Consider the following 27005-nt stretch of genomic DNA (forward strand, 5'->3'; position numbering starts at 1 on the left):
CAAAGCATGACAGGACCTCTTAAATATGAGATCTGGGGTCAAAAAGACCTCAGATCTCATATTTACACTAAAATGCAATTAAAAAAAAAATTGTCATTTAAAAAAAATAAACAAAAATGGCCGTTTAAGAGCTATGGGCGGAAGTGACATTTTGACGTTGCTTCCGCCCTGCAATGGTATGGAGACGGGTGGGGGCCATCTTCCCCTCACTCGTCTCCATACCAAACACCAAGAAGGATCTGATCGCCTCCATGGCTACCGACGGGTCCGGTAAGCACCGGAGCGCGGGGAGAGGGAGCGGCCCTATCCCGCCGCTGATAAAAGTGATCTTGCGGCAAATCCGTCACAGAGACCACTATTATCGGAAACCGGACCGCCAGCCGAAGAAGAGGATACCGGGGTTATGGCAGCTAGCTGCTGCCATAACAAAGATATTCCTCTGCAAAGTTAGGACGTATATCGGCGTGCGGCAGTCCGGAAGTGGTTAGAGTGTATATTTACATGGATATGTGGAAGTACACAAGGAAATAGTAATCAGTACAGGTTAAATACAAGTTAGAGCAGCACTTTCTTTTATTTATATGCTTATTGCACGGTCATATGGGGCGTGATCAATGCTAGCAGCTTTCTACACAAGAACTCAGTATATGTTTACGGTAGCTCGCAAGATTTTCAGTTTTTAAGTAATTAATTAGTGTTTACTTTGCAGGAAATTGCTCACTTCAGTTATTGAAAATGACAGTCAATTTAAAGCGGAGTTCCACCCATTTAGAAAAAGTGTAGCTGCTGACTTTTAATAATTAGACACTCACCTGTCCCATGGTCCAGCGATGCAGGTGCAGGAAGCCTCGCTCCTCTCCCCCTCCTCTCTGCGGTGCCGGTATCTTAACTGTGGGCGCCCAGCGAATGCACAAGCTGCGCTGCGCACTGTGAATGGCCGGGCAATCTTCTGGGACGTATCCCAGAAGATTGCAGGGAGGGGGGGAGGGGGGAGAGGTGATCTTCCTTCCAGCGCCAGGGGAGGAAGTGAGAGCTGGGTGCCTGTAAAAACAGGGTACCCGCTCCTACCCAAAAAAAATGATATGCCAAATGTGGCATGTCAGGGGGTCACCAGCACTTAAAGCGGAAGTTCCATTTTTGGGTGGAATGAGTGCTCATACCTGCATGGCAGCATGCCAATTGCATAGTAACACCACCTTTACAATTAAGGGCTATGACATAAACAGTCCAAAACAGGTGCTCTTAATTATTTGACACTAGCTGTCCTGTAGTGCATTTTAGAAAATTACCTCTATGTTTCACATTTTGCAAATGTCTTCAATAGGAAAGCATACTCTGATCATTACTGTCTTTTTTTTTTGCATTCTAAAAGTCAATATGACATTTTTAAATCCATTATGTATTTTCACCCTTCTCCTCTAAAACTTATGTCAATGCCATTTTTATCCCCATTGGGAAAAGGAAAACGTTTTAGCAAAGAACATGCGCTGCTCATCAAAAAAAACGCTATAATAATAAGTGCGATCACCACAACTTCACTGACCTCTTGCAAATAGCAGGGAAAGCAGCAAGTAATGCATCTCAGGGGTCTAATAACTGTGATTACTTCCCGGCCAGCATTATTAGAAATGTGCATTTTGAAAGGCCGCACTGGGCCACATAAGTTTTTGTTAAGGTAGATGTTTTCTTCTCTTGCAAAGTAAATTCTTTGACCAAAGATGTCCTTTATTTCATACTTGTTGCTCTTTTCGGTGCCAAGGAATACTAGATAAACAAAACCAATGTTGTATTAGCACAGCAATGTCACATCATACATATTAATGGCAGTACAATAAGACATTTTTGAAGGTGAAGCATATTTAAATACCTTTTAGTTTGAAGTAGGGGGCTTCATAAAAAGCTGCAGCGTGTTAAGTAATCTTAAAGTGGTTGTAAAGCCTGAAGGTTTTTGACCCTAATGCATGCAGCCCCCCCCCCCCCCCACTTAAACGTACCTGAGCCTAATCTCAATCCACAATGTGCATGAGAGCAGTGGCTCTCTCCCATCTCATTAGCTCAGAGATAGCAGTGGGGGACATTGGCCCTTCTGCTGTCAATCAGAGCCAGTGAGGAGAGAGTGGGGGCCGGGGCCGAGCTGCGCTCTGTGTGTCAATGGTCCAACAGATCCAGCTCGGAAGCGAGCCCGCACGAGTATCCCCATAACAAGCGACTTGCTATGGGCGCACTCAGTGGGGGGCGGGGGGGGGAGCCAGAAGTGCCCCCACAGAACAGGTAAGTGTAACATAAGTAAGTATGACATGTAAAAAAAAATCAAGCATTTACAATCACTTAAAAAAAAACTATTAACATTTTGCAAGTAGCAGCATCCTACCAAAAGACTCTTTGAATGTAGTTTTTGCTATGCAAGACCTTCACAAAGTTGCTGTAACGTGACATTATGTGTGTTGCGTGCTGCAGTGTCATTCATTCTGAATGACATCTCAACGCACCTTTTCCAATACACCTGTGATGTAGCGCACAACAGTGCATGGTAATGCACTCCCAGCAATTTCTTTTTTTTATAAATATCCCCTTAAGAATTAATTCCAATGATGTTTTTTTTTTTTTTTTTTTTTAAATGGCAAGTTACAAAGTTATTTTCTAAGCATGTCTTGCAGGTGAAAAGCATTTGGGACTGAAGTCTTCTGACTCTCTAAAGAGAACTCAACACAGGTAAACACAAAAGACTGGGAGTGTCTAACTGGGGACTGAACTAATTAGAGGCACAATGGAAGGGAGGGGGACAGGGAAGCATACCAAAGCCCTAATAATAACAATAATAATATTAAACAAGCTGCTGTGGCAGCACACACATACGTTTTCTCCAGACGAGGGCCCTTTTTATGTGCATGCAAAATAATATGGTCATTCCCTCTTCTAGCCTCTACACTGCTCAACAACTTCAAGAAAGTGAGCAATTTTAGTAAAATGTTGCTTTTTATAATTCCCCTTATATTAATAAATCTTTTTTTTTTTCAAATTGTGATAAAGGGTTCCTTGAAGCAATTTTTATTACACATAGACCTCCTTAACATTAGCGATAATGAATGATTTGGTACTCTTTTGCCTAAAGGGTCCTATCATACATTCCTTATTTTCCTAGGAAGTAAATAGTAAACTAGCCAACATATGAGTTCTCCCGCCAGCCCAAATGTAGAGAAAAACAACAGAAGTTAATAGTATCCATTGAATCTACTCTAAGATTCTATACTAATTAAATTTGTAGCAGAGATTAAGGACCATTTGCAGTCAAAATTACACACATATACACACAGACACACACACATAGACACACACACACACACATACACACAGACACACACACACACATAAACACACACACATAGACACACACACAGACACACACATACACACAAACAGACACACGCAGACATGCACACACACACACACACACACACACACACACACACACACACAAACACACACAGACACACACACACACATACACAGACACGCACACACACAGAGACACACACAGACAGAGACACACACACAGTCACACACACACAGAAACGCACACACAGACATGCACACACATACACAGACACGGGCACACACACACACACACAGACACACAGACACAGACACACACACAGACACGCACACACAGACACGCACACACAGACACGCACACACATACACATGCACAGACACAGGCACACACACACAGAGGCACAGACACACTCACAGACACACACACACACAGACACAGACGCACATACACACACACACTCAGACACGCACGCACACACACTCAGACACACAGACAGACATACACACACACACACACACACACACACACAGACAGACACACACAAACACACACGCAGAGACACACACAGACACACACACAGACACACTCACAGACACGCACACACACACAGAGACACACAGACACACACACATAGACACACAGACACACACAGTTTTCCAGTTCTAGTAATAAAGGGTTAGAAACTCTTTCCTGTTACTAGTCTTCTAGCCTCCCTGGCAGTATGATTATTTCGGATTTTAGGTGCTGAAAGCGGTACAATTATTTTGCATGGAAATTTGGCGTTTTATATTGTAGGCCTGTAATTCTTATCAATAACACACTTAAATCTGTCCAAACAAGAGTCTAGTAGATATCCCGGGTATGATAAAGTTTGAAACACAATAAATTATAATATAATAAATAAATATAAATAATTTAAAAAAATAATAATATAATAATAATAAAATAAATTTCCCCACGATTCACTATCGCTCAATTCTGCAAGTGTTCTAATTTACTATCGCTGTTTTCTAGATGATCTAAAGCCACTTTTGACATAAAGGGAACTTTTTGGTTGTTATGGACAATCTCCAGTTTCCAGGCAGAAAGAACAGTATATGTAATATAAAACTGCATGCAGGGCATTGGACAAAGCACTGGGGACAAAAGGGATGTGAAATAATTTCATACAGTACTGTAATCTGTAAAATTACAGTACTGTATGTGTTATGATTTGTACATTTTTTTGAATTTGCCGCCAGGCTCTGTCTCCGTGCGTCACGCCGCTCGCAGGGAACGGAGCCTGGCACGGAGAGGCTTCGGAGGAGACAGAGCCCACGGACACTGCGGGGGACATCGCAGGATCCTGGGGACAAGGTAAGTAACGCCACACCAGGATCCTGCAATGTAATCCCGAGTGTGGCTTGGGGTTACCGCTAATGGGACTGAAATTTAACCCCGAGCCACACTTGGGATTACCGTCAGGGAGGCTAGTACTTCTTTGTGTTGTGTTCTCATTGGGACCTCACTTCCTGTTTTGAGGTTGAAAGTAACCTCGTAACAAGTGTCCCCATTAGGAAGTTACTCATTGCTTCCTGTTCTAGAGCAAACTGTAGACCTGTTAACATTGGATTTCCTCAGCTTCTGTCTTGGTGACAATGGTCACCTGGACAGACAGAGAAGGTAAGTCTCCCCAGCATTTACCCAGACAGAATTAAAAAGGGACAGAGGTTCCCCACTCTAAAACTAAAAAAACAATATTGGGCACTTCATTTTAAAGGAATAAGTATGCATACATTCTTGCTAAATGTTTTGTTAATATACAGCATATGTGTGTTCCTTCGTAAGTACTGAAGGTTTGATTTTGCAATCACTTTGAAGCAGAACTGTTGCCAGGTTATGGACATTCAAAATTAACATATACTTAACAAGCTGCAAATAGCAAGCTCTTATGGACTACTGTAACTATAGCCACTGCAGAGTAGTTCATCCTCAAAAATTATAGCAGAAACTCCGCAGTTTTACCTTTTTCTGTGTATTACCTCTTTGTGTTTTACCTTCTCTCAGCTCTCCTCTGCCAGTAGTGAGTTGGCATCCTAATCTCTAATGTAAACACAGAGCAGGTGCACAGGAAGGGGGTAGAAACCAAAGGTGTTAATTTACTAAAACTAGAGAGTGCAAAATCTGGTGCAACTGTGCATAGAAACCAACCAGCTTCCAGTTTTGTTTTTTTTTTTTTTGGTCAAAGCTTAATTGAACAAGCTGAAGTTAGAAGCTGATTGACTACCATGCAGACTTGAATGACTTCACTCCTTCTACTGTGAATTTTAGGGATGAATTGCTCCACGGGGCCTATAACTACAGATGTCATTGAGAGCTTGTTTTACAGCTTTTGCAATGCTTGTTAAGAATATGTAAATAGGTTGGCCATAGTTTTACATTATTGTCTGTTTCTAGAGCATATTTGAATGCAATTTCAGGCGCTCTTGTCTCTTATGCTTCATCAGAGTTTGCAATAAAATTATAGGAAAGGCAACATTGGATGTTTTCTTATACTGACCGTGAACCATGCCAACATACTTTGTTCCTTGTAAGCCAATTTAAAATTAGATTTTGATAAAGCCACTGACAATAGGTTAGTCAGTTAGTTAGTTAGGTGGTTAGTTAGGTGGTTGGTTAGTTAGTTAATTTGTCAAAAACTATACAACAGTTGCTAGGTGATATTACCTGTACAAATACAGTGTAATTGCACTAGATAACTTTACATGTGGCCCTTACTTATAGCAATTGCTTTAACCTATAGTTTAGTACATGCTGTTCCTCCAATCACTGTGTAATTTAAGATCAAGCTATTGGGTAAATTACTCAAACAATATTTAAATTCTTTATACAGTATGGAGCTGAACTGAAACAATAATGGGAGTGATGAGTGGAGCATTAAAAGGAAGCCTAAAGGGCATTTCTCAGTGAATATCATTTTAAATACCAAATAAGTATCCTACAGTGATCGATCAAGCTTGAACATATTTCCTTTTTTCTCTCACCAATCCACTCGATACCTGATTTTGTGCTTTAAATTTCTGTGCAAGCCATTAAAAATTGCAGTCATTGCAAAAAAAAAAAAAAAAAAGAAAGAAAGCACTAAAGGAATGGAAGTTTGTATAGCCATAGGCAAGATTATCCACGTGGAGTCAGTTGCAAGCTGGGCTTGTTCTCCTGTGGGGTCCTTTAGCTATGTTGTTTAATACTTGTCTCCTACTAAGACTCAAGCCTTAATTGAATTCAAGACAAAATGCCCTTTTGTTAAGTCTCACTGTCATCATTCACATACATTATCTTTTTCCAATTCTTTCTAGACCTCTTGTAGCTAATTGGTGGCAGTTTTCCTGTAAATACAACTTGTACCGAGGCAGGAGTGAAAATCATGAAAAGCATCACTAAGTGTCACAGTTCCTTTTATATGCTGAAAGATGTACAGTGATCCAAAAAGCTTTAATTTGAATCCAATTTGAGATTCATGGAGAGGTAAAAAGATAGAATATGTTTTTAAATAGTAGGAAGTAGCAAGTGTGAAATGAAGGTGGGGGTGGAAAGCATTTCAGAAGTAAATGTTATTTCTTCATTGATCCATACATTTAACTTCAAAACGTAGGTGTTATTTTGTTCCTGAAATATATTAGTGTGACATATTATGGTTGTCTTATTATTTGAAGCTAAAATATAAGAATATACGATTCTATACATCTCATTTTTAAACTAATATAGAGATAAGAATTCCTAGGGAAAGATTTATACAGAGTGTGAAAAATCCATGTACACATCGTGCTGGATTCACTACATATTTGTTGACAAAAGATGAATGTTTAACACAATACATTTTCTTAAATAATACCCTTCTTTTGTGGGTTAAAATGTACCCCTTTCAAGGCACCCCCAATGCTAAGTGCCGGTTCACACAGGGGCGACTTGTCAGGTGACCTAGCCGCCTGACAAGTCACCTCCCATTCTGTACAATGGAACAGTTCTAATAGGAGCGACGCAAGTCGCTCCGACTTAGAAAAAGGTTCCTGTACTACTTTGTGGGCGACTTGCATAGACTTCTATACAGAAGTCGTTTTGCAAGTCGCCGTGGCAGTCGTGTGCAGGTCGCCTCGGTGAGGCGACCTGCAAGTCGTGCCGCCCCTGTGTGAACCGGGGCTAAGGGGAAAGTGGGATGATATCAGTATGGAAGAGAGCTGAATGCTTCCTGCACACCTGTAATGGTCAGGGGTCAGGCTCAGAGACCAGTATCTATAGCAGTAGAGTTGTTCCCACGACCAGCTGGACAGAAGCAGGTACTGTATTCCTGGCGGATGGCATAGTCTCACTGGAGGAGCAGAGTTTAAGCACTAACTGGTGTTCACCAGAGATTCTGATGATGGAGATGGGTTTTGCAGTATGTTAGTACCAGATCTTGGTCCTCAGGATCACCCCACCAGGAGGTTTGCAAGCTGGGGTCTAGTAGTAGATATAAAAGGTAGGGATCAAGCAGAAGCATAGTCAGTAAACAAGCCAAAGGTAGATAACAAGTGGTTGCAGGCTGGGATCAAGCACAAGTGTACCTGAGGAACAAACCAAAGGTTGGTAATGAGTGGTAGCAAAGATATGAATGGCAGCATAATTGACAAGAGTGAGAAATTGGCTGGAGAAAGCACAATAGTCTGGCAAATAGGGAGGGCAAAAATAGGAAGTTCATGGGAGGAGCAAAGCATTCAAGGTTCAAGAGAAACAAGGTTTGAGGCAAGATTGTTCCAGGTAGCTCAGCAAAATGAGACACCACCTGTTTTAGGGATACCAGTCTACATCCCTGTTTTGCCAAGCTGGTAGTGCCAGCAGAGGGGGGCACACTTATATTTTGTTATATTTTAAATACAAAAAAAATGTGAATTGATCATCCTGCGTGCAAACAGCTTTATTGTTAGTGGGTCTACATACAGAATTTCCTGAATTTTTTTATGTGAAATGTACTAATTAACTAAGACTTATATATGTCCAAAATTAAAAAAAAACTGTACTAAAAGAATAAGGAAGCTGTCTTTATTCTGAGCTTCCTTATCTGTTTGGTTGTTCTGGGTTAGTTACTCAAAGTTTTGAATCTGGAGACAGCAAAGCAACTAGAATTTTGTGAGTTCAGCATTGGTAGCCCCTTATTTCTAATTTGTAAAATATGCAATGAATTTTTAGTTAACACAGGATTCGTTTTATTTTAAATAGTTTGAATAGCTGCGTTTTCCTATTGAAGAACAGATATTGATGAATACCTGTAGATGTCGTTAAAGTGTAATTCCAAAACCTAACTAATTTAAAATCTATTCCCACCCCATTCTAAGCCTATAGTCACTACTTACCTATTCTGAAGTTGTTCGGCTGCCCCATAGTAAGGCTATGGTTGATGTCATTGCACAGGCTCTGCAGCCATTGTCAATGCTCTCTCCTCTTCACTGAAATCACTGCTGGAGAGATCATGTGACCTTACTGAAGCAACTTTAGGGTAGGTAAGTATACACATCTTTCCTTTTGTAGGGTGGTTAGAATAGATTTAGGCTTAGTTAGGTTTTGACTGGAATTACACTTTAAGGGCCCTATTTATTAATCAAAATACAGCCCACAGTTGATTGGTTTGTACTTTCAAAATCTGCTGACCTGGTATGTCAGGAGAAATGTAATGATACTCACTAAGGATACCTACTCACCTCCCAGCAACTCCACTTGTTGATGAACAATGATCTGTTGTACCTAGAAAAGCAATTAATATATAAACTTTAGATCTCATACTTGATAGTAATCTTACATAGTACGTATAGTACAAAATATATCATGAGAGAACTGGTAAAGACTTGGCTTATCTATATCCACAGCAGACAGTAAGTCATATATAAGGTTTAAAAGATGCTCCTCTTTCTTTGAATAACTCATTATTCTGTGACAATAGATCTGGGCAAAAAAAAAAAAACAATCATAAAATATTTATTGACCTTTGCTAAATAGTTTGCTAATATGTCCAGTAACTCTTGTAATTCACAAATCACTGTCACAAAATATACCATACTTTAACTATAACATTACACAATGTATAACCTACAGCGTCCCCCAACACCAACCTGCTTGGTGTCTTGGTCTCCCCCTCTTGAAAACTGCCTAAACAACTACCCTTATAGTATGTAGTACCTGAAAAATGTTAGGATAACAGCACTGAACAATACAGCAGAAGCTAATTGGTTCACAACGCTGGCACTCCCATCCTCTAATTTCAGACTCCTAATTTCTGATATGCAAATAATTTTGGGAAATTAATATAATGGTTTTCGGGTAATAATATTAGCACTATTTAAAAAAGATCCTGGATTTTTAATGAATAAATAACTAAAATACATTATTTTTATTTTCATTTGCATGGAGCTCTGAAACTAGGATAATATTCTAAAATTCACCTTGCTTAGGTGCTCTAAACCAGGTGGTACCAGGAACCTAGGTTCTGGAATATTTGTATCAGGTGTTGCTTTCCATGGTGGTGGAGAGTCCAGTTGCTCATTCTGATCTACATGCTGGGGTGTGCCAGGCAGATAATTTGGAAGATCTTTTTCTTGATGAGACCAAACATCTGAAAAAAAAAATCAAGGGCTACTACTTTTCTAAAATATCGACATACTTGAAATATTAGGTTAAAGGTCTGTGAAGGTTTTCATTTATCCAGATCATGGTATAGCTAGTGGTTAATTACATTCAACTGGAGTTGTGTAATGTTAAAGGTTTTTCACTGCCTATCTAAGCAGCTTCTTTGAACCAAAAACGCTTCTTGGATATGCAGAAAAAACATCTTTACCACTGCAGAACAAGTCCAGTTGAATGTGACTGCTAATCTTATCTAGGTTGATGGTGATTAAAAAGGAAATAAACTGAGTAGGTTGTGCTGAAAAGGGCAAGCAGAAGGCAAAAGACTACTGGAGCCACCAGTCTCACTTGTAGGCTGCCTGCAACTGATCTTTACATCATTACTGAGTTGGGATGTCATGTTCGGCACTGTGTTGAGGTTGCAGAAAAACTGCAGACAGGTACAGCCCTGGATTGATACAGTGCTCAGATAAGTGTTTGGGGGTAGGTACAGCAAGTGACAAAACCTTCTTTTGAGGTGGGACAGAACCGCTGCTCTTGTGCACATTGCTGGATCGAGATCAGGCTCAGGTAAGTATAAGGGGGCTAGGGGGGATCCTCTGGCACAGAAGCTTTTTTCCTTTTTTTTTTCTGGTACATTATTTTTATTGAAATAAACTAACAAGATATATAGCTGTAATAATCCTGACCAGGGGATATAAGCAGTGAGCATAACATAATGCAACATAGAATACACATATTAATGAGTTTTATAAGAGGAACTATCGAACCGTAAGGACCCTCTGGTCAAAGCCAGGGGTCAACACAAGGTGTCTGAGCAGAATTGCTCAGGGATTTGGGTGTGGACAGTCCACAAAAATAGGGAGAAATAAATCTTAAACCAAACTCACAAACACAAAAAATAAATAAAATAAATAAAAATAAAATAAAATAGAAAGAAAAGAAAAAAGAGATAGGGGGAGGGAAGGGAGAAAGGATTAGATGGCAGAGCGAGAAGCGGTAAATGAGAGGCGATCACAGAACAAGAAGAGAGAAAAGAAGCGCAGAGACGAAAAGGAGAGGGTTCCCCCAGACCAGGGGGCAGAAGAGATCAAATTGGAAGGCTCAGGCTGGTCGGGTGCAAGGTCAGAGGAGCGTAAGGCCACAATGGGCCCCATACCTTAAGAATTTTAGCATGGGAATCATGGAGGATACTAGTCATCTTCTCATTAATTATGAGAGTCGTTAAGATGCTCTTCACTTCCATGAACGAGACCGCCGGCTTCCTTCAAGCCCTAGCTATCATCCGTTTGGCTGCAATGAATAAATAGGTAATTTCTGTTGATAGGAGAAAAGGCCTAGGATTGGACAATGGAGTAAGGCCAATTTGGCATCTTTGTGGATGGGCACGTGGAAGAGAGTAAACAGAAGTCCAAATACCCTCAACCAGAATCCCACCAGGTGGGGGCAGGACCACATGAAGTTCATCTCCCCACTGACCACATCCTCGGAAGGACCTATTGGATCTCGCAATACTGGCTGGGACCCAGTACCAGCGTAGCAGACTAATCGTATTGAAATACTGGTCCAGGCTTTGGACGTAGGATGAGGAGGCTAGGGTACTGCTAGAATTGAGGGAGGAATAAATTAAGGATATGGTACCAGGAGCTCCAGGAGAAGGTAGGCAGGTGTGCTCCAAGGCTGTTTTCTGGTATGGGAAAGTGTCAAGACGTGATAGAGAGGTTACCCAGTGTCGCAGTTGAAAATAGATTCCACAGAGGGGGCTTCGTGGGTCTGTTGGAGCAAAGCCCACAGGGGAAGGTGCGAGATCCGAGAGAGTGTTGAACCTGGGAGAACCCATGAGCAGGCCATCATGAAGAAACATGTGGTTGTTCTGAGCCAAGAGGAAACCTGGGGTTGTTCAAGAGAGGGAGGAGTGAAAGGAAAGGAGACATAAGCCCGCTGGAATACTGCATTGAGTCCCAAAGTTTCAGGCTATGGGCCATCAGAGGGCTGACTGGGGGGGAGGTACAGCTTAGGGGGAAGCCATAGAGGGGCAAAGATAGGAACCGGCGCATTGTTGAGGACCAAAATAACCCAGAGCGGAATGTCAGAGGTGACTGAGTTGGGAGATTTTTGCCGCCTGGTAGTATTTTGTGATGTTTGGGACTCCAAGCCCACCTCTTAACCTGTGTGCATACAAGGTGAGTCGAGAAACCCTGGGGTGCTTATAGGCCCAAATAAAAGAGAGAAGCTGGAGAAGGCACAAATAGAATGCGGGAATCCGAACTGGCAGGGTCCGGAAAAAGTATTAAAGCTTTGGAAGGACAGTCATCTTAACAGCGTGAATACGGCCAATCCAAGAAATGGTGGGAAAATGCCAGGGTGTCATGAGCGTTGTGATAGAGCGCAATAGAGGATAAAAATTGGTGGGAAAGAGAGAGTAGTAGGAGGGAGTCAGATTAATGCCCAGGTAGTCTAGGGCTGAGCCGGCCCAATGGTATGGGAAGATAGATTGGAGGTGCGAGACCAAGGATTCTGGGAGGGAGATATTCAGTGTGGTGGTTTTGTGTAGATTGATTCGGAGCCCCGAGATGGGAGCAAAGCAATTTAAGAGTCATTGTAGATTGGGTAGGGCGACTATCGGATTAGTAAAGGTCAAGAGAGCATCATCTGCAAACATACTTACTTTATAGCATTCACAGCGTATGGGATTCCAGTAATGTTGGGGTCAGCTCTAAGGACCATAGCCAGCGGTTTAAGGGCCAACATAAAAAGAACGGGAGAAGGGGGCAGCCCTGCCATGTTTCTCTGAAGATAGGAACGGAGGGTGATAAGCAGCCTGCATAGCGGACAGCGGCCGAGGGAGAAGAGTAGAGTTCGGCCAGCCAGGTGAGGATCGAATCTCCGAAGCTCCACCGCTGAAGTACGTATCGCAAATAGTCCCATGAGAGGGAGTCGAAAGCTTTGTATATGTCAAGTGAAAGGAGAAATCCTGGAATTTTATGCTGGTGTAACAGAGTGAGCGAATGAACCACCTTCTGAACAATGTCCCCCGCCTGGCGGCCTGGTACAGAGCCAACCTGGTCTCTATGGATCAGGGAGCGTAAATATTTATTAATGTGAGAGCCCAAGATCTTGCCCAGGAGTTTCACATCCTCATTCAGCAGAGGGATGGGGCGAAAGACCTGAGGTTTATGGGCTTCCTTGTCGGTCTTAGGGATCATAGAAATGTCCCCTTACAAAAAGTCAGGAGCAGGCTGCGCTTCCTACTTCATGCTATTGAAATAGGCCATGGGGGAGCAAAAGGGAGAACTTACAATAGTACAGGCCAGAGAAACTGTCTGGGCCCGGGGCATTTGAGAACCTGATGCCCTTGATGGCTTGGGCCAGCTCAGATTCCGAAATGTCTGCGTTGAGAGCCGTGTGTGCCGCAGAGGAAAGGGGGGGGATTAAGGTAACAAAAGAAGGTGTCCGCTTGGTCAAGAGGGAATGGAGAGGGTTTACTATATAAAAAAGGGGAAAAGGGCAAAGACTGCCCCAAGGTCGGACTTTAAAGGCACTTTGGACGATGGATGGAATATAAAAATATATTTTATTGATAACAATTCATAAGGCAAAAATAGAGCAAAAAAGATAAAGAGTTTGAAAATACATATCACATAATGGACGAAAGTACATGGCGCAGATGAATATATGCACCACGTAAACAACAGTGAGCTCCTGTGCGTCAATGCGTTTCGCTGTTTTGCTTCGTCAGGACACATTCAGGGGTTGTTGGAAAGAATGGCTCTCACTATCTAAAATAAAACACATAGATAAGACTTTGTGTAATAATCACATATAAAGAAGTATATAAAAACATGAAACGTTAACATATCTGGGCAACATGCATCACACATATATAGCTACCTTATCAGAGTTCACTGAAGAATCTCCCCACTAAGCATCAAGCAACACCATATATAATGTCAAATATATGTGACCACTGGTAAGCTGGAATGATTTGTATAGCAGTGCATATTATCATCACATAATTAAAATAATGATATTTTAGTAAAAAGTGAAAACCATATGAACATACTCACTAGCCAACAGTATCACTCCAAGCATATAATATTCTTCCAAAATAGGTAAGGGGAAAAGAAACACACCAAACAACAAGAGAGGGGAGGGGTGTTATGGACACAACCAAAACAGGCTACCATTCAGCCATAATGCTAATGGTGTTCATATAAGATATATATCTATTTGTTGGTTTTTATAAGCAATGAACAACATGACTTGCAAATGGTAAGTATCATAGAATTTATGGAGAGTGACTAACTCCTTAAAGCCATCTGAAAAAAAAGAAAGAAAGAAGAAAGAAAAAAGAAAAACAGCAGACTGTTAGTATGAATAGCTAAGTCTAGAGGACTATAGTAATGTCTGTGTTTTATTAAGTATAGCTGTATAACTGATAGAGCTTACCATAGCTAATATTATGTCCAGTCTGCCCCCCACACACACAGAGCAGGTCCACCACACTGAGAGTATCACATGGGGATACTGCGGACGCTGAGGAAACCTTCCCGTGGACACGGCAGATCTGTTTGCTCTTTTAAGGATGTTTGTTTATGCCTCACCAAGGGACTGGCCACTCCATGGCGACCGCATCTAAACTCCTAAGTAAGCAGATCTACGTACATGGGAATCATAGCATAACCATACAAAATTAAGGCCAACTGAGCCATGATAAAGTATGGCTTACGTCATTGGTAGCAGTGGGAATGTGCACACGATCGTGTTCAGAAGCATGTAAGTAGTGTTCAAATTGTGAGTCCTTTGTGTCTCACAAAACGCTTGCCTCAAGGCTCTGCACACGACCGTCTGCACATGTCACTACTGTATTTCTATTTGAATATATATATGTGTGTGTGATTGGTTCTTTTGAAAGAATACAAGTGCCTCATTGGCTGATTCTGAAGCCACCACCTTCCTTTGTTTATTCATGTTGACAGCATAAATAAAAGGAGTAAAGCATTCAATGGCAGGATTCTGCTGAGCTCAATGTGATACCAGCGTCTGTCTGTGTTACTTGTAGACATACAAGCGCGCTTTCCTGGCATTGTATGAGAGAGCTGTTTTTGTGCTTTTAAGCGCAAAGAAATTATTTTCTTATTGGGAGAAGCTTAAAATTTCCCGGACAATAGCCCCCCGTGTGGATTATGGCTGTTAGCAGATCCCTCTGCACGTGGCGCAGATCACACGCCGTGTCAGCACCGCCGCCGAGTGACATCACATGTCTGTACAGTGGCTGACACGCCCCCTGCCCGACGTCAGTGGGCTCCGGGCTGCCAGTGTGAATGGAATGGCTGTGTCAAGAATACGCTCAATATGCTCAATGAGCATAGGGGGGAGGGAGGAAGAGTCCACCATCCTAAACAACCTTATCAAAACACAACAATAGAGAAAAGGTGGACACAATCAGCCCATGGATCAGAGCACATCCTGATTGTAGACAAATACAAGAATGGAAAACAACCCAGTTGCATAAAAGAGCACACATAAAGTCATAAATAAACAAACATAAAAATAACAGAAAAGAAATCAGAGGCTATCGATACAATTATCTAATAGGACAGAAAATGGCTAGTATGGTATCTAGAAAGTAATATAATCAATGAAAATCCATGAATCTAGGCAGTACAGCATGCCCCACATGTCATCTGGATATGGAGAACGACCCTAAAAAGAAATTGTTTGCTCAATGCCATCATTAATTTATTGTAACTTGATACAAATCATCGTCCTAAAGTATGTATAGTGACATATCAAATAATTTATACAGTAGATATTTGTTTATATTGTCAACACTTTCATTTTATACATAGCAATAATGTTGGTATAATCCAATGCATTAGCACAAACTCAAACATAACCAACAAAACAAACAAAAAACAGGAAGGGCTATGAGCAGAAGTAAAGCATGGGACCCGGATGTGTCAAGTGAGACCTTTTTTTCTCCAATTCCAGATGGCCCGACATCAGGACAAAGTTAGAGCCCTAGGCAATACTATAAAGAAAAAATCTACTAAGCTTCCACCATTACACACTAACTTGAATTTTTTTGACCCAAACTATTCAAGAGATAGAAAAAATTACATATTTGAGGTCTACTAATGCCAACCTAAGTCCTCTTCAGAGGATTGTACTGAACAATCTTAGTAACAACCCCAAAATAGTGATTAAGCCCTCAGACAAGGGTGGGAATGTGGTTTTTATGAGCAAATTACAATACAGAAATATGTGCTGGGACAATCTAAAAAACAGATCATGGTACAAACCTATATCTGAGGAAATTATAACTTGATTTATTCAAGAATACAATGACATCACACATTCCGCCCATGCAGATGGCATAATCACATGAAGACATTTTCGAAGGCATACAAGTTCCACTCCCAAAGGTTCCAACATTCTATGCTCTTCTGAAAACACATAAAAACCTTACCAGTCCTCCGGGATGACCAATAATTTCAGGAATAGGATCTAAAACCGAAAGAGCAAGTAGATTTGTAGATGAATATCTTTGCCCACATGTAGTTGCATTACCCTCGTATATAAAAGACACCTCAAACCTCCTCAAAAATCTTTATGGCCTACATGTACCACAAGGATGCCTCTTGGTTGCAATTGACATTGAGGCTTTATACTCATCTATTCCTCACCAACATGGCATAGAGGTAATATCTAGATTCCTCAATGAAAGGGGCCCTACATCTGACAGACTCCTTTCTCATATTCGTACAAAAAATATATTTTTCATTTGATGGTTCCCACTTGCTCCAGGTACAGGGTGTGGCCATGGGCACATATTGTGCACCATCATATGCCAACCTGTACCTGGGGGGGTGGGAACGTGATCTTTTTTCTAATGATGCACACATTGACCTTCTTCAGATGTACTATGCTGGTTTAGAAATATCGACAACATATTTATGTTGTGGGCAGGATCAACTGAAGCCCTGCACCAATTTACGTTGATGCTAGACATCAGTAATTACAATCTAAAATTCACCATGGAGTTCAATAAGAGCAGTATTGCCTTCCTTGATGTCACCTTGAGCACTGACCCAAATGGCACAATTAATACGTCTTTATATTGTAAGCCCATGGCAGGGAACACTATTCTGCACGCCTCAAGTGCACATTCGCACTGGTTAGTGCAGAGTATACCTTTCAGTCAGTATTTGCGCCTGAGGAGGAACTGTTCAAGTGAAGAGTCTTTCAAGTATGAGGCTGATCTCCTCTTTGGTAGGTTACTGGCCAGGGGGTATATTAAATAGGGATGGGCCAAACGGACCCCTGTTCAGTTCGCACCAGAACTCTCGAACACTGCGAAAGTTCGGACCCGAATAACGAACCCCATTAAAGTCAATGGGACACGAACGTCAAAAATCAAAAGTGCCCATTTTTTTAAGGCTTATATGCAAGTAAATGGGCATACAATGGTTATAGTGGTCCAGGTCTTGTTCTGGGGGACACGTATCAATAAAAAAAGTTTGTGAAAAACGTCATTTTTAAATGAGCAGTGATTTTTTGATTTTCAAAGTGAAAGCATAAAAATGAAAAATTCCTTCCAATATAGTGCCTGGGCGGTCCCCTTAGTCTACCTGTAAAGTGGCAGATCTGTATCATGTCTAGAATCTTCTGCAGCAATAATTGCATTTATAAAGCCCCCCAAAAAAGACATTTTCCATGCAAGCTGCCTTTATTTTGCTCAGCAAAAACCGGGGAGCCAGTGTGTATGATGAGGCCACAATGTAGTGCACTGGGAACAAGATTAGAGATTTTTTGGATACATTCTGGTGTCATTTTGACTTTGGATAGAAGTAAAGGGTGCGTAAAAATTGGTCTTTGGGTGTCGGTGGTGCCTTCCCACCTTAACCCTATAGAGGTACTCTCGATGAAAGCAAAAATTGGCCTTGCTGTAAAAAATTGCAATGATATACACCTGTCAAACAGGTGCAGAAAAATTACTCTTCAGGTGTCGGGGGCGCCTTCCCACAGTAACCCTATAGAGGTACTCTTGATGAAAGCAAGAATTGGCCTTGCTGTAAAAAATTGCAATGATATGCACTAGGGGTGTTGAAAATGATCGCCGCATCGATGCATCATGATTCTACCCTTCCTGATTCGGCATGGATGCGGTAGCCAGCGTAATCGATTATGCATGACATCATTCTGGCTCCTTCCCCTGCACAGCAGTGTCTTTGCACCGATCGGCTGCCTGAGCCTGGCCCCGTTCCCCTGTCAGCATGCTGCCCCCACCCAGGCTCTCCCCCTCCTCAGGATTTGTACCTGTGGATAGTGACCCCCTCTCATCTCCCCGATGGGTGGGCGCAGAGCCGCATGGAGCTGTGAGTCAGATCACTAGCTGTCATCACATCCATGGGATAGCAGTGGCAGAACAATTAGGGTTGCCAAAGTCGCACTTGCGACCGGGCCCTGGAGATCCTGCACTGTGGGGGTGCTCATGCAGTTAGAATTTGAGAAAACAGACTGATTTCTCCCATCAGTAAGACAGGAGAATCAGTGTGTACATTTAGGGGCCGGTGGCTGCAGCTGAGCAGAGTGTTTCTGACGGACGGGGGATAAACGAGGCATACAGCTGCCCCTCCTCCTCCTCTCGCCCCTGTTCTCCTCCTGTGTCTGCCCGGTTCGCCCACTCTCCTATCCCGACATACAGCTGTGGAGGAGAGAGGGGGGGTGTGTACGGGAGATATGAAGAACAGTCAGCAGCTACACATTCCAAGCTGCGTGAACTTCCAGCCTCGTCCCTGAATGAGCGAGCACTGCATTTTTCATTACACATTGATCACTGAACTGTCCCTTTCTCTCCCCTATCTGTCTTCCTCTGTTCTTCCAAGATCCAGTTAGCACTAAGCCACTTATGCAGCCCATATATTGATCACTTTTTTTTTTCGTTTGGTCATTACACTGGAAAAAAAAATATGATCCAATTCCCCCATCTACACATTCCAGGTGGATGGGGGAATCCTCCGACACTGGACCAGTGGTTCCTGTCCTGGCACCGCTATTGACAGCGCTAGTCTCTGTCTCTATGGCAGAAGCAGCGCATTAGAACCTAATGCTGGCTACTTGGTGCATCATGTCTGCAGTCTCTGATCATCTCCTGTATCATGTCTGCAGTCTCTGATCATCTCTTGTGTCATCTCTGCAGTCTCTGACCATCTCTTGTATCATGTCTGCAGTCTCTGACTATCTCCTGTATCATATCTGAAGTCTCTGACCATCTCCTGTATCATGTCTGAAGTCTCTGACCATCTCCTGTATCATGTCTGCAGTCTCTGACCATCTCCTGTATCATGTCTGCAGTCTCTGATCATCTCCTGTATCATGTCTGCAGTCTCTGGCCATCTCCTGTATCTTGTCAGAAGTCTCTGACCATCTCCTGTATCATGTCTGAAGTCTCTGACCATCTCCTGTATCATGTCTGCAGTCCCTGACCATCTCTTGTACCATGTCTGCAGTCACTGACCGTCTCCTGTATTATGTCTGCAGTCTCTGACCATCTCCTGTATCATGTCTGAAGTCTCTGACCATCTCCTGTATCATGTCTGAAGTCTCTGACCATCTCCTGTATCATGTCTGAAGTCTCTGATCATCTCCTGTATCATGTCTGGGACAATGTAAAAAAACAGGTACTACTCCCAAGGGTCCTGGGGTTGGAAAGCCATTGCTTATAGATCGACGCATGTCTTCCTCTTCTTCAAAGCCTATGAAAGTGCCAAAATCCTCCTCCTCATCCACCTCCCCTCTCCTCCTGTGTGTTCTGTGACATAGGAATGATGGTGTCTGGATAAAGTGGGCCTTTAGAGGAAAGGAAGTCCTCCTCTTACTCCTGCTGCTCTGCCTCCAGTGCCCTGTCCATAATGCCACACAGAGTCTGCTCCAGCAGGAACATAACAGAGATTGTGTCAGTGATGCATGCACTGTCACTGCTCACCATCCTTGTGGCCTCCTCAAATGGTGACAATACAGGGCATGCATCCTTAATGATCAACCATTGGCGTGGGGGAAAAAAGCAGAGGCGGCCTGAGCCTGACGTTGTGCCGTACTGGCACAGGTACTCGTTGATGGCCCTCTGCCACATGTATAGCATTTCCAAAGTTGAGTTCAACCTGGTGGGCATGTCACAAATCAGGCGGTTTATGGGCAGGTGGAATTCCCGCTGAATTTCAGCCAACCAAGCACTGGCTGTGTATGACCGCCTGAAATGGCTATAGACTTTTCTGGCCCACTTACAACCCTGAGTACGTACTTAGGAAATGCTGCACCACCAAATTGAGGACATGTGCCAGGCATGGCACATGTGTCAACTTTCCCTGTCTAAGGGCAGACAGAAGGTTTGAGACATTATCGGACACCACCATTCCTGGCTTCAGCTGGCGTAGTGTGAACCACCTCTGGGCCTGTCCCTGCAGAGCTGCAATAATCTCTGCTCCGGTGTGGTTCCTGTCCCCTAAACACACCAGCTGAAGCACTGCATGGCACCTTTTAGCCTGACTCCTGGAATAGCCCCTTGAACACTTAGGGGGTACCTGATGTTCATAGGACAATTCTGCAGAGGAGGGCATGGAGGTGGCAGAGGAGGAGGAGGAGGGGTAGAGCTCACAGGTCTGGCATCACCACTAGCTGTATAGAGATGTGGGGGCACAACAAGCTGCAGCACCGAGCCCTGTCCTGTACCCTTTCGAGTTGCAAGCAGCGTTACCCAGTGTGCTGTGAACAAAATATATCGTCCTTGCCCATGCTTGCTGGACCACATGTCAGCAGTAAGGTGGATTTTTATGGCTGACTGCCTTGCCCAACGATGCCAGAACATTTCCTTTGTCACGTACCTGGTCGGAGACTGAAGTGCTGGGAGGGCTTCCCTTGCGACTAAGTGCAGAGTGCCCCCTAAAGGTGGCACAGGGAGTGCTATATTTAAAGAGGTAGGGGTTGCCAGCTGCGACAGGCTGAGGTGGTGAAGAGAAGTCCACTGGAAGGCAGCTGATGAGCAGAGTAGACTGCTTGGCAGGAGTACCTCAGAAGTACCAGATGAGACAGTGCAGCAGGGAGAACCAGAAGCGGAGTCAGGAGCCAGGCCGGAAGTCATACATAGAACAGCAAGCAGAAGCGGAGTCAATAGAACAAGCCAGGGATCATACACAGGGCAGCAGGCAGAAGTGGGGTTAACAGGAACAAGCCAAGGGTCAAGCTGCGGTCATACACAGATCATACTGGTCGAGGCAAAGCCGGGACGATAACAGGTAATCCAAGACAACAGGAACAAGGAACAACAGGAACAAGAACTCATGAATACACAGGGAAGCTGAAGATCATGCAGCAGTTAATGACTGCTGCAGCAGGCTTTAAATAGGCCACTGGGCGCCTAGAGTCTCTCATGTATTGCGTGCGCTTTGGCGCGTGCATGTGCACTGGAGAACATAACGTCCTGCGCATCAGCATTGGTGAATTTGTGTTTGTTGAGCTGCGATTCTGCTGGCCATTGATGCCAGTTCTTCTGTGGATTGTTCCCTGACACCCTTCCACGTGATGGTAGAGAGTGTCAGTACTAGGATCCCTTTAGGACCCAGCACAACTCACCTGACACAGCCTTTACCTGGGAAACAACAATGATTGGCCAGCTCACCTTTAAATATCTTGCATCAGCATTCAATCATTGCTCGTGTTAGAGTTTACCTTGTGTTTGATCCAGTTGATATCTGCTCTGTGTATTTCGTGTATGACCCGGCTCGTTTGACCCTGTTTGCTTGCTTCTGATTCGGTACCGTTTGGACTCTGATCTTCCTGTGTATGACCCAGCTGCCTAGACTACGCTTTTGCCTGATACCACTAGTACCTTCATCTGCAGCGGTGAACTACAAGCACCAGACATCTATCCTCCACCTGCAGCGGTGAACTACAAACACCAGACACCATCAATCCTCATCTGCAGCGGTGAACTACAAGGTCCAGCAAACATCTACCTACATCTACAGCGGTGAACTACAAGTCCCAGCTGACCTGCTCTGCTCAGACCTGCTCATGGTATGTGCTCTTGTTCTTTGAACTCTTTGCATAATCAGAACACCTGAACTGTTACCTGTTATATGCTCTAGCCTGACATTAACACGAGCCATACATAATAAAGGAAACCTACCATGGATCCTGAGCAGGCTCAGTTGTTTGCACAGGAACTTTGCCGCTTATCCCATCAAGTTCAGGAAATGGTCACAGAGCTCACCAAGGTGCAATTTCCTTCTATTACCACTGCTACAAAAAGTCCATCTGAACCAAAAATTCCTTTGCCTGACTGGTTTTCTGGTGACCGTAAAGGGTTTTGCAACTTTAAAAACAGCTGCAAATTATATTTCAAGTTAAGGCCATCCTCGTCTGGCCCTGAAACTCAGAGGGTTCAAATCATTATCTCTCTACTACAGGGTGACCCCCAGGCTTGGGCCTTTAACCTGGAACCAAACCATCCAGCCTTGCTAACAGTAGATGCCTTCTTTGAAGCCCTAGGGTTGCTTTATGATGATCCAGATCGTGCTGCTACTGCAGAATCAACCCTGCGTAACTTAAAGCAAGGAACTACCACAGCTGAAATGTATTGCTCAGAGTTTCGCAGGTGGGCCCCGGAATCTGGCTGGAATGATGCAGCACTCCGCAGCCAGTTTAGAATGGGCCTTTCAGATGCAATTAAGGATGCTCTGGTCAACTTCTCCTACCCAGCCTCACTGGAGAAGGCTATGAGTCTAGCCATTAGAATTGACCGCCACCAGCGAGAGAGGAGACGAGAACAAACTACAGCTGTGGCAAACTATATACCTCCCTTGCCGCCTGACTATTCCACCTCCAGTGCCAAATCTGAGGAAGAACCCATGCAGTTAGGCTCCACCCGGTTATCTGCCCAGGAACACACGCGCCGGCGTAACATGGGGCTTGTATTGTGGCCTCAAGGGTCATATGCTCCGTTCGTGCCCTACACGTCCGGGAAACTCCAGGACCTAGGTAATTGCGGGGAGGTTACCTTAGGTCTGCTCTCATCTCCCCAGGGGGACAATCGTATTCTTTTACCCGCTGTCATTCACTTTGGGACAGGGGCTCATGAACTGCTGGCCTTGGTAGATTCTGGAGCCGCTGAGAATTTTATTGATAAGACTCTGATTACCTCTTTGTCCTTGGAAACTCATGCTCTAGATTGCCCAGTCCGCCTGATTTCCGTGGATAATCGTCCTCTCTCACAAGATCTAGTGCTCCAAGCCACCAAGCCTTTCCAGTTACAATTGGGGGCTTTGCATTGGGAGAAGACTTCATGTCTTGTCATTGACTCTCCATCCACTCCTTTGATCCTAGGCCTTCCTTGGCTTCAGAAGCACAATCCTGTAATTGACTGGCGAACAGGAAATATTCTGGCTTGGTCCAATCAGTGTAAAAAGAACTGCATCCAGCACCCTGTTCGACTGGCTACCTGTCAAGTGGGAATGGAACAGATTCCACTTTGTTATAAGGACTTTTGGGATGTGTTTTCTAAAGGGATTGCTGACACTTTACCACCTCATCGCAGTTATGATTGTCCCATTGACCTCTTGCCTGACACTACACCTCCTCGAGGGAGAGTCTTTCCACTGTCTGAGCCAGAGAATCTTGCCTTGCAAGAATACATCCAGGAAAACCTAGCTAAGGGTTTCATCCGTCCCTCCACTTCTCCCGCAGGAGCAGGATGCTTCTTTGTCCCAAAGAAGGATGGGGGACTGAGACTTTGTGTTGATTACAGAGGTCTAAATAAAATAACTGTTCCCAATCGGTATCCTCTTCCTCTCGTCACAGAATTGTTCTCTCAAATCCAGGGAGCCAAAATCTTCTCCAAACTGGACTTAAGGGGAGCCTATAATCTGGTGCGCATACGTGCAGGCGACGAGTGGAAGACAGCCTTTAACACCAAGGATGGTCATTATGAATGTCTTGTCATGCCTTTCGGTCTCAGAAATGCACCAGCTGTCTTTCAGAACTTTATGAATGACATTTTCCGTGACATGTTGGGTCGCTTCATGCTTGTATATTTAGACGACATTTTGATATATTCTCCCAATCTTGAAACACATCAGAAACATGTCTGCTCAGTATTGGCCCGATTAAAGACTCACTCCCTTTTAGTAAAGCCTGAGAAATGTTCATTCCATGTTAAACAAGTACCTTTCCTAGGCTACCTAATTTCTGACACAGGCCTCACCATGGATCCAGCCAAGATTCAAGCCATTTTAGACTGGGCACCACCTTCAGACCTGAAGGGAGTTCAGCGCTTCCTGGGCTTTGCAAATTTCTATCGAAAATTCATTAAGAACTTTGCCACCATTGCACATCCCATCACCTCTCTCACCAGGAAGACTCCAACTACCTTTAAATGGACTACTGAAGCCCAGGCAGCCTTCACTCAGTTAAAGAAAGCCTTTACCTCTGCACCAATCCTACGCCATCCTGTTCCTGAGCTACCTTTTATTGTGGAGGTAGATGCATCTGAAGTAGGGGTGGGGGCGCTTTTGTCACAAAAGGATCCTGTAAATGCCGCCATCCACCCCTGTGCCTTCTTGTCTCGGAAATATTCCCCAGCAGAGCGCAATTATGATATAGGCAACAGAGAACTTCTAGCCATAAAGCTCGCTTTGGAGGAATGGAGACATTGGCTGGAGGGAGCTCGCTATCCATTCATAGTTCTGACTGACCACAAAAACCTTGAATACATCCGTTCTGCTAAAAGACTGAACTCACGTCAAGCCAGGTGGTCATTGTTCTTCTCCAGATTTGACTTCACAATTTCATATTTACCAGGACCAAGAAACATTAAGGCTGACGCCTTGTCTCGCAGCTTTCTTTCAGAGTCTCCTCCTCCGCTTCCTCCACAACCCATTATCTCTGAGGATAGGATTTTGGCTTTCACCCAGACTGACATCTCTGAGGCCTTGTTACCTGCACAGGCTGAAGCCCCTCCCTCCACTCCCTCCGGTATGCTTTTTGTGCCCCTGGCTCTTCGTTTGCAGGTATTGCAGCAGGTACATGCATCAAAACCTGCAGCGCATCCGGGGTTTAGACAAACTTTTGAGATTATCTCTCGCAACCTCTGGTGGCCATCGATTAGGCAGGATGTGTTAGCCTTCGTCCAGGCCTGTGAAGTTTGTGCCAGAAGCAAGAGCAGTACCTCTAAGCCGCCTGGTCTCCTACGTCCTCTACCAATACCTACCTGTCCCTGGACCCATTTATCTATGGACTTTATCACTGACTTGCCTCCGTCCCAGGGATGTTCCACGATCTGGGTGGTGGTAGACAGGTTCAGTAAAATGGCCCACTTTGTTCCGCTTCCGAAACTTCCATCTGCTAAAGAACTGGCATCTTTATTCATTAAACATGTTTTCAGGCTCCATGGGGCACCAATCAACATTGTCTCAGACCGTGGCTCTCAGTTTATAGCCCAGTTTTGGAAGGCCCTTTGCTCTCAGCTGGGGATTAAGTTATCATATTCTTCAGCATATCATCCTGAGACAAATGGCCAAACAGAAAGGACTAATCAGACTCTAGAGAAGATGGCACGTTGTCTGATGGCCAATGATGAGGTGGAGTGGGTCAACGTCCTGCCATGGGCAGAGTTTGCCTTTAATAACTGTGCCAGCACATCTACAGGGACCTCTCCTTTCTTCTGTGTTTACGGGTTGCATCCTCGTGTGTGCTCCTTTGATCTTCCACCCTCTGATGTGCCAGATGCCAACACCACAATAGAAAATTTCTCCAAAATCTGGTCCGATGTTAATCATGCTATTTCTCGCTCTGTGCTGGCTTTTAAGAAAATGGCGGACAAGAGGCGCTCAAAGGCACCAGGATATAAAGTTGGTGACAAAGTGTGGCTATCATCCAGGAATCTGTCCCTGCATGTTCCATCTAAAAAACTTGGCCCAAAATTCATCGGGCCCTATGAAATTTCGGAGATTGTTAATCCTGTATCCTATAGATTAAAACTCCCCCCATCCATGCGCATTCCAAATGTCTTTCATGTTTCATTGTTGAAACCTGTTCATTCCAGCCTCCAAGTAAATGAACCAGAACCTGTGGATGTGTTGGACAGTCAGGAATATGAAGTGGCATTTATTCTTGATTCCAGACGAGTGCGCAATTCCTTACAATATCTCGTTCATTGGAAAGGTTTCGGCCCAGAGGATCGATCTTGGGTCCCAGCTCGTGATCTTCATGCTGACCGACTTAAGAAGAAGTTTCATCTTCGTTATCCAAGTAAGCCTGGGGGTGCAGGAGCAACCCCTCGAGAAAGGGGGGGTACTGTCAGTACTAGGATCCCTTTAGGACCCAGCACAACTCACCTGACACAGCCTTTACCTGGGAAACATCAATGATTGGCCAGCTCACCTTTAAATAACTTGCATCAGCATTCAATCATTGCTCGTGTTAGAGTTTACCTTGTGTTTGATCCAGTTGATATCTGCTCTGTGTATTTCGTGTATGACCCGGCTCGTTTGACCCTGTTTGCTTGCTTCTGATTCAGTACCGTTTGGACTCTGATCTTCCTGTGTATGACCCAGCTTGCCTAGACTACGTTTTTGCCTGATACCACTAGTACCTTCATCTGCAGCGGTGAACTACAAGCACCAGACATCTATCCTCCACCTGCAGCGGTGAACTACAAACACCAGACACCATCAATCCTCATCTGCAGCGGTGAACTACAAGGTCCAGCAAACATCTACCTACATCTACAGCGGTGAACTACAAGTCCCAGCTGCCCTGCTCTGCTCAGACCTGCTCATGGTATGTGCTCTTGTTCTTTGAACTCTTTGCATAATCAGAACACCTGAACTGTTACCTGTTATATGCTCTAGCCTGACAGAGAGATGGAACAGGCTTACATGAAAAGTAGTAGTGACTGGGAACCTGCCATTGTGGTACAGCACATTGTGCGAATTCACGGCAGGGGGCAGAATCCACCAGGCTGAAAGGCAGAAGTTGGAAA

General features: G+C 43.9%; 1 protein-coding gene across 1 annotated transcript in view; it reads right to left on the bottom strand.

Annotated features, from left to right (window-relative positions):
* The window catches only part of PLSCR5 (phospholipid scramblase family member 5), a 119529-nt gene that overhangs the window by 59122 nt on the left and 33402 nt on the right, over positions 1 to 27005 (bottom strand). The window contains exons 2-4 of the mRNA XM_073629075.1: positions 9784 to 9953; positions 9046 to 9088; positions 1544 to 1764 (exon numbers count right to left, since the gene is read on the bottom strand). Of these exons, the coding sequence (XP_073485176.1) occupies positions 1544 to 1764; positions 9046 to 9088; positions 9784 to 9953 (434 nt within the window). The remainder of the gene's footprint in view (positions 1 to 1543; positions 1765 to 9045; positions 9089 to 9783; positions 9954 to 27005) is intronic.

The sequence above is a fragment of the Aquarana catesbeiana genome, linkage group LG04, assembly GCF_042186555.1.
Source record: "Aquarana catesbeiana isolate 2022-GZ linkage group LG04, ASM4218655v1, whole genome shotgun sequence".
NCBI classification, from domain to species: Eukaryota; Metazoa; Chordata; class Amphibia; order Anura; family Ranidae; genus Aquarana; species Aquarana catesbeiana.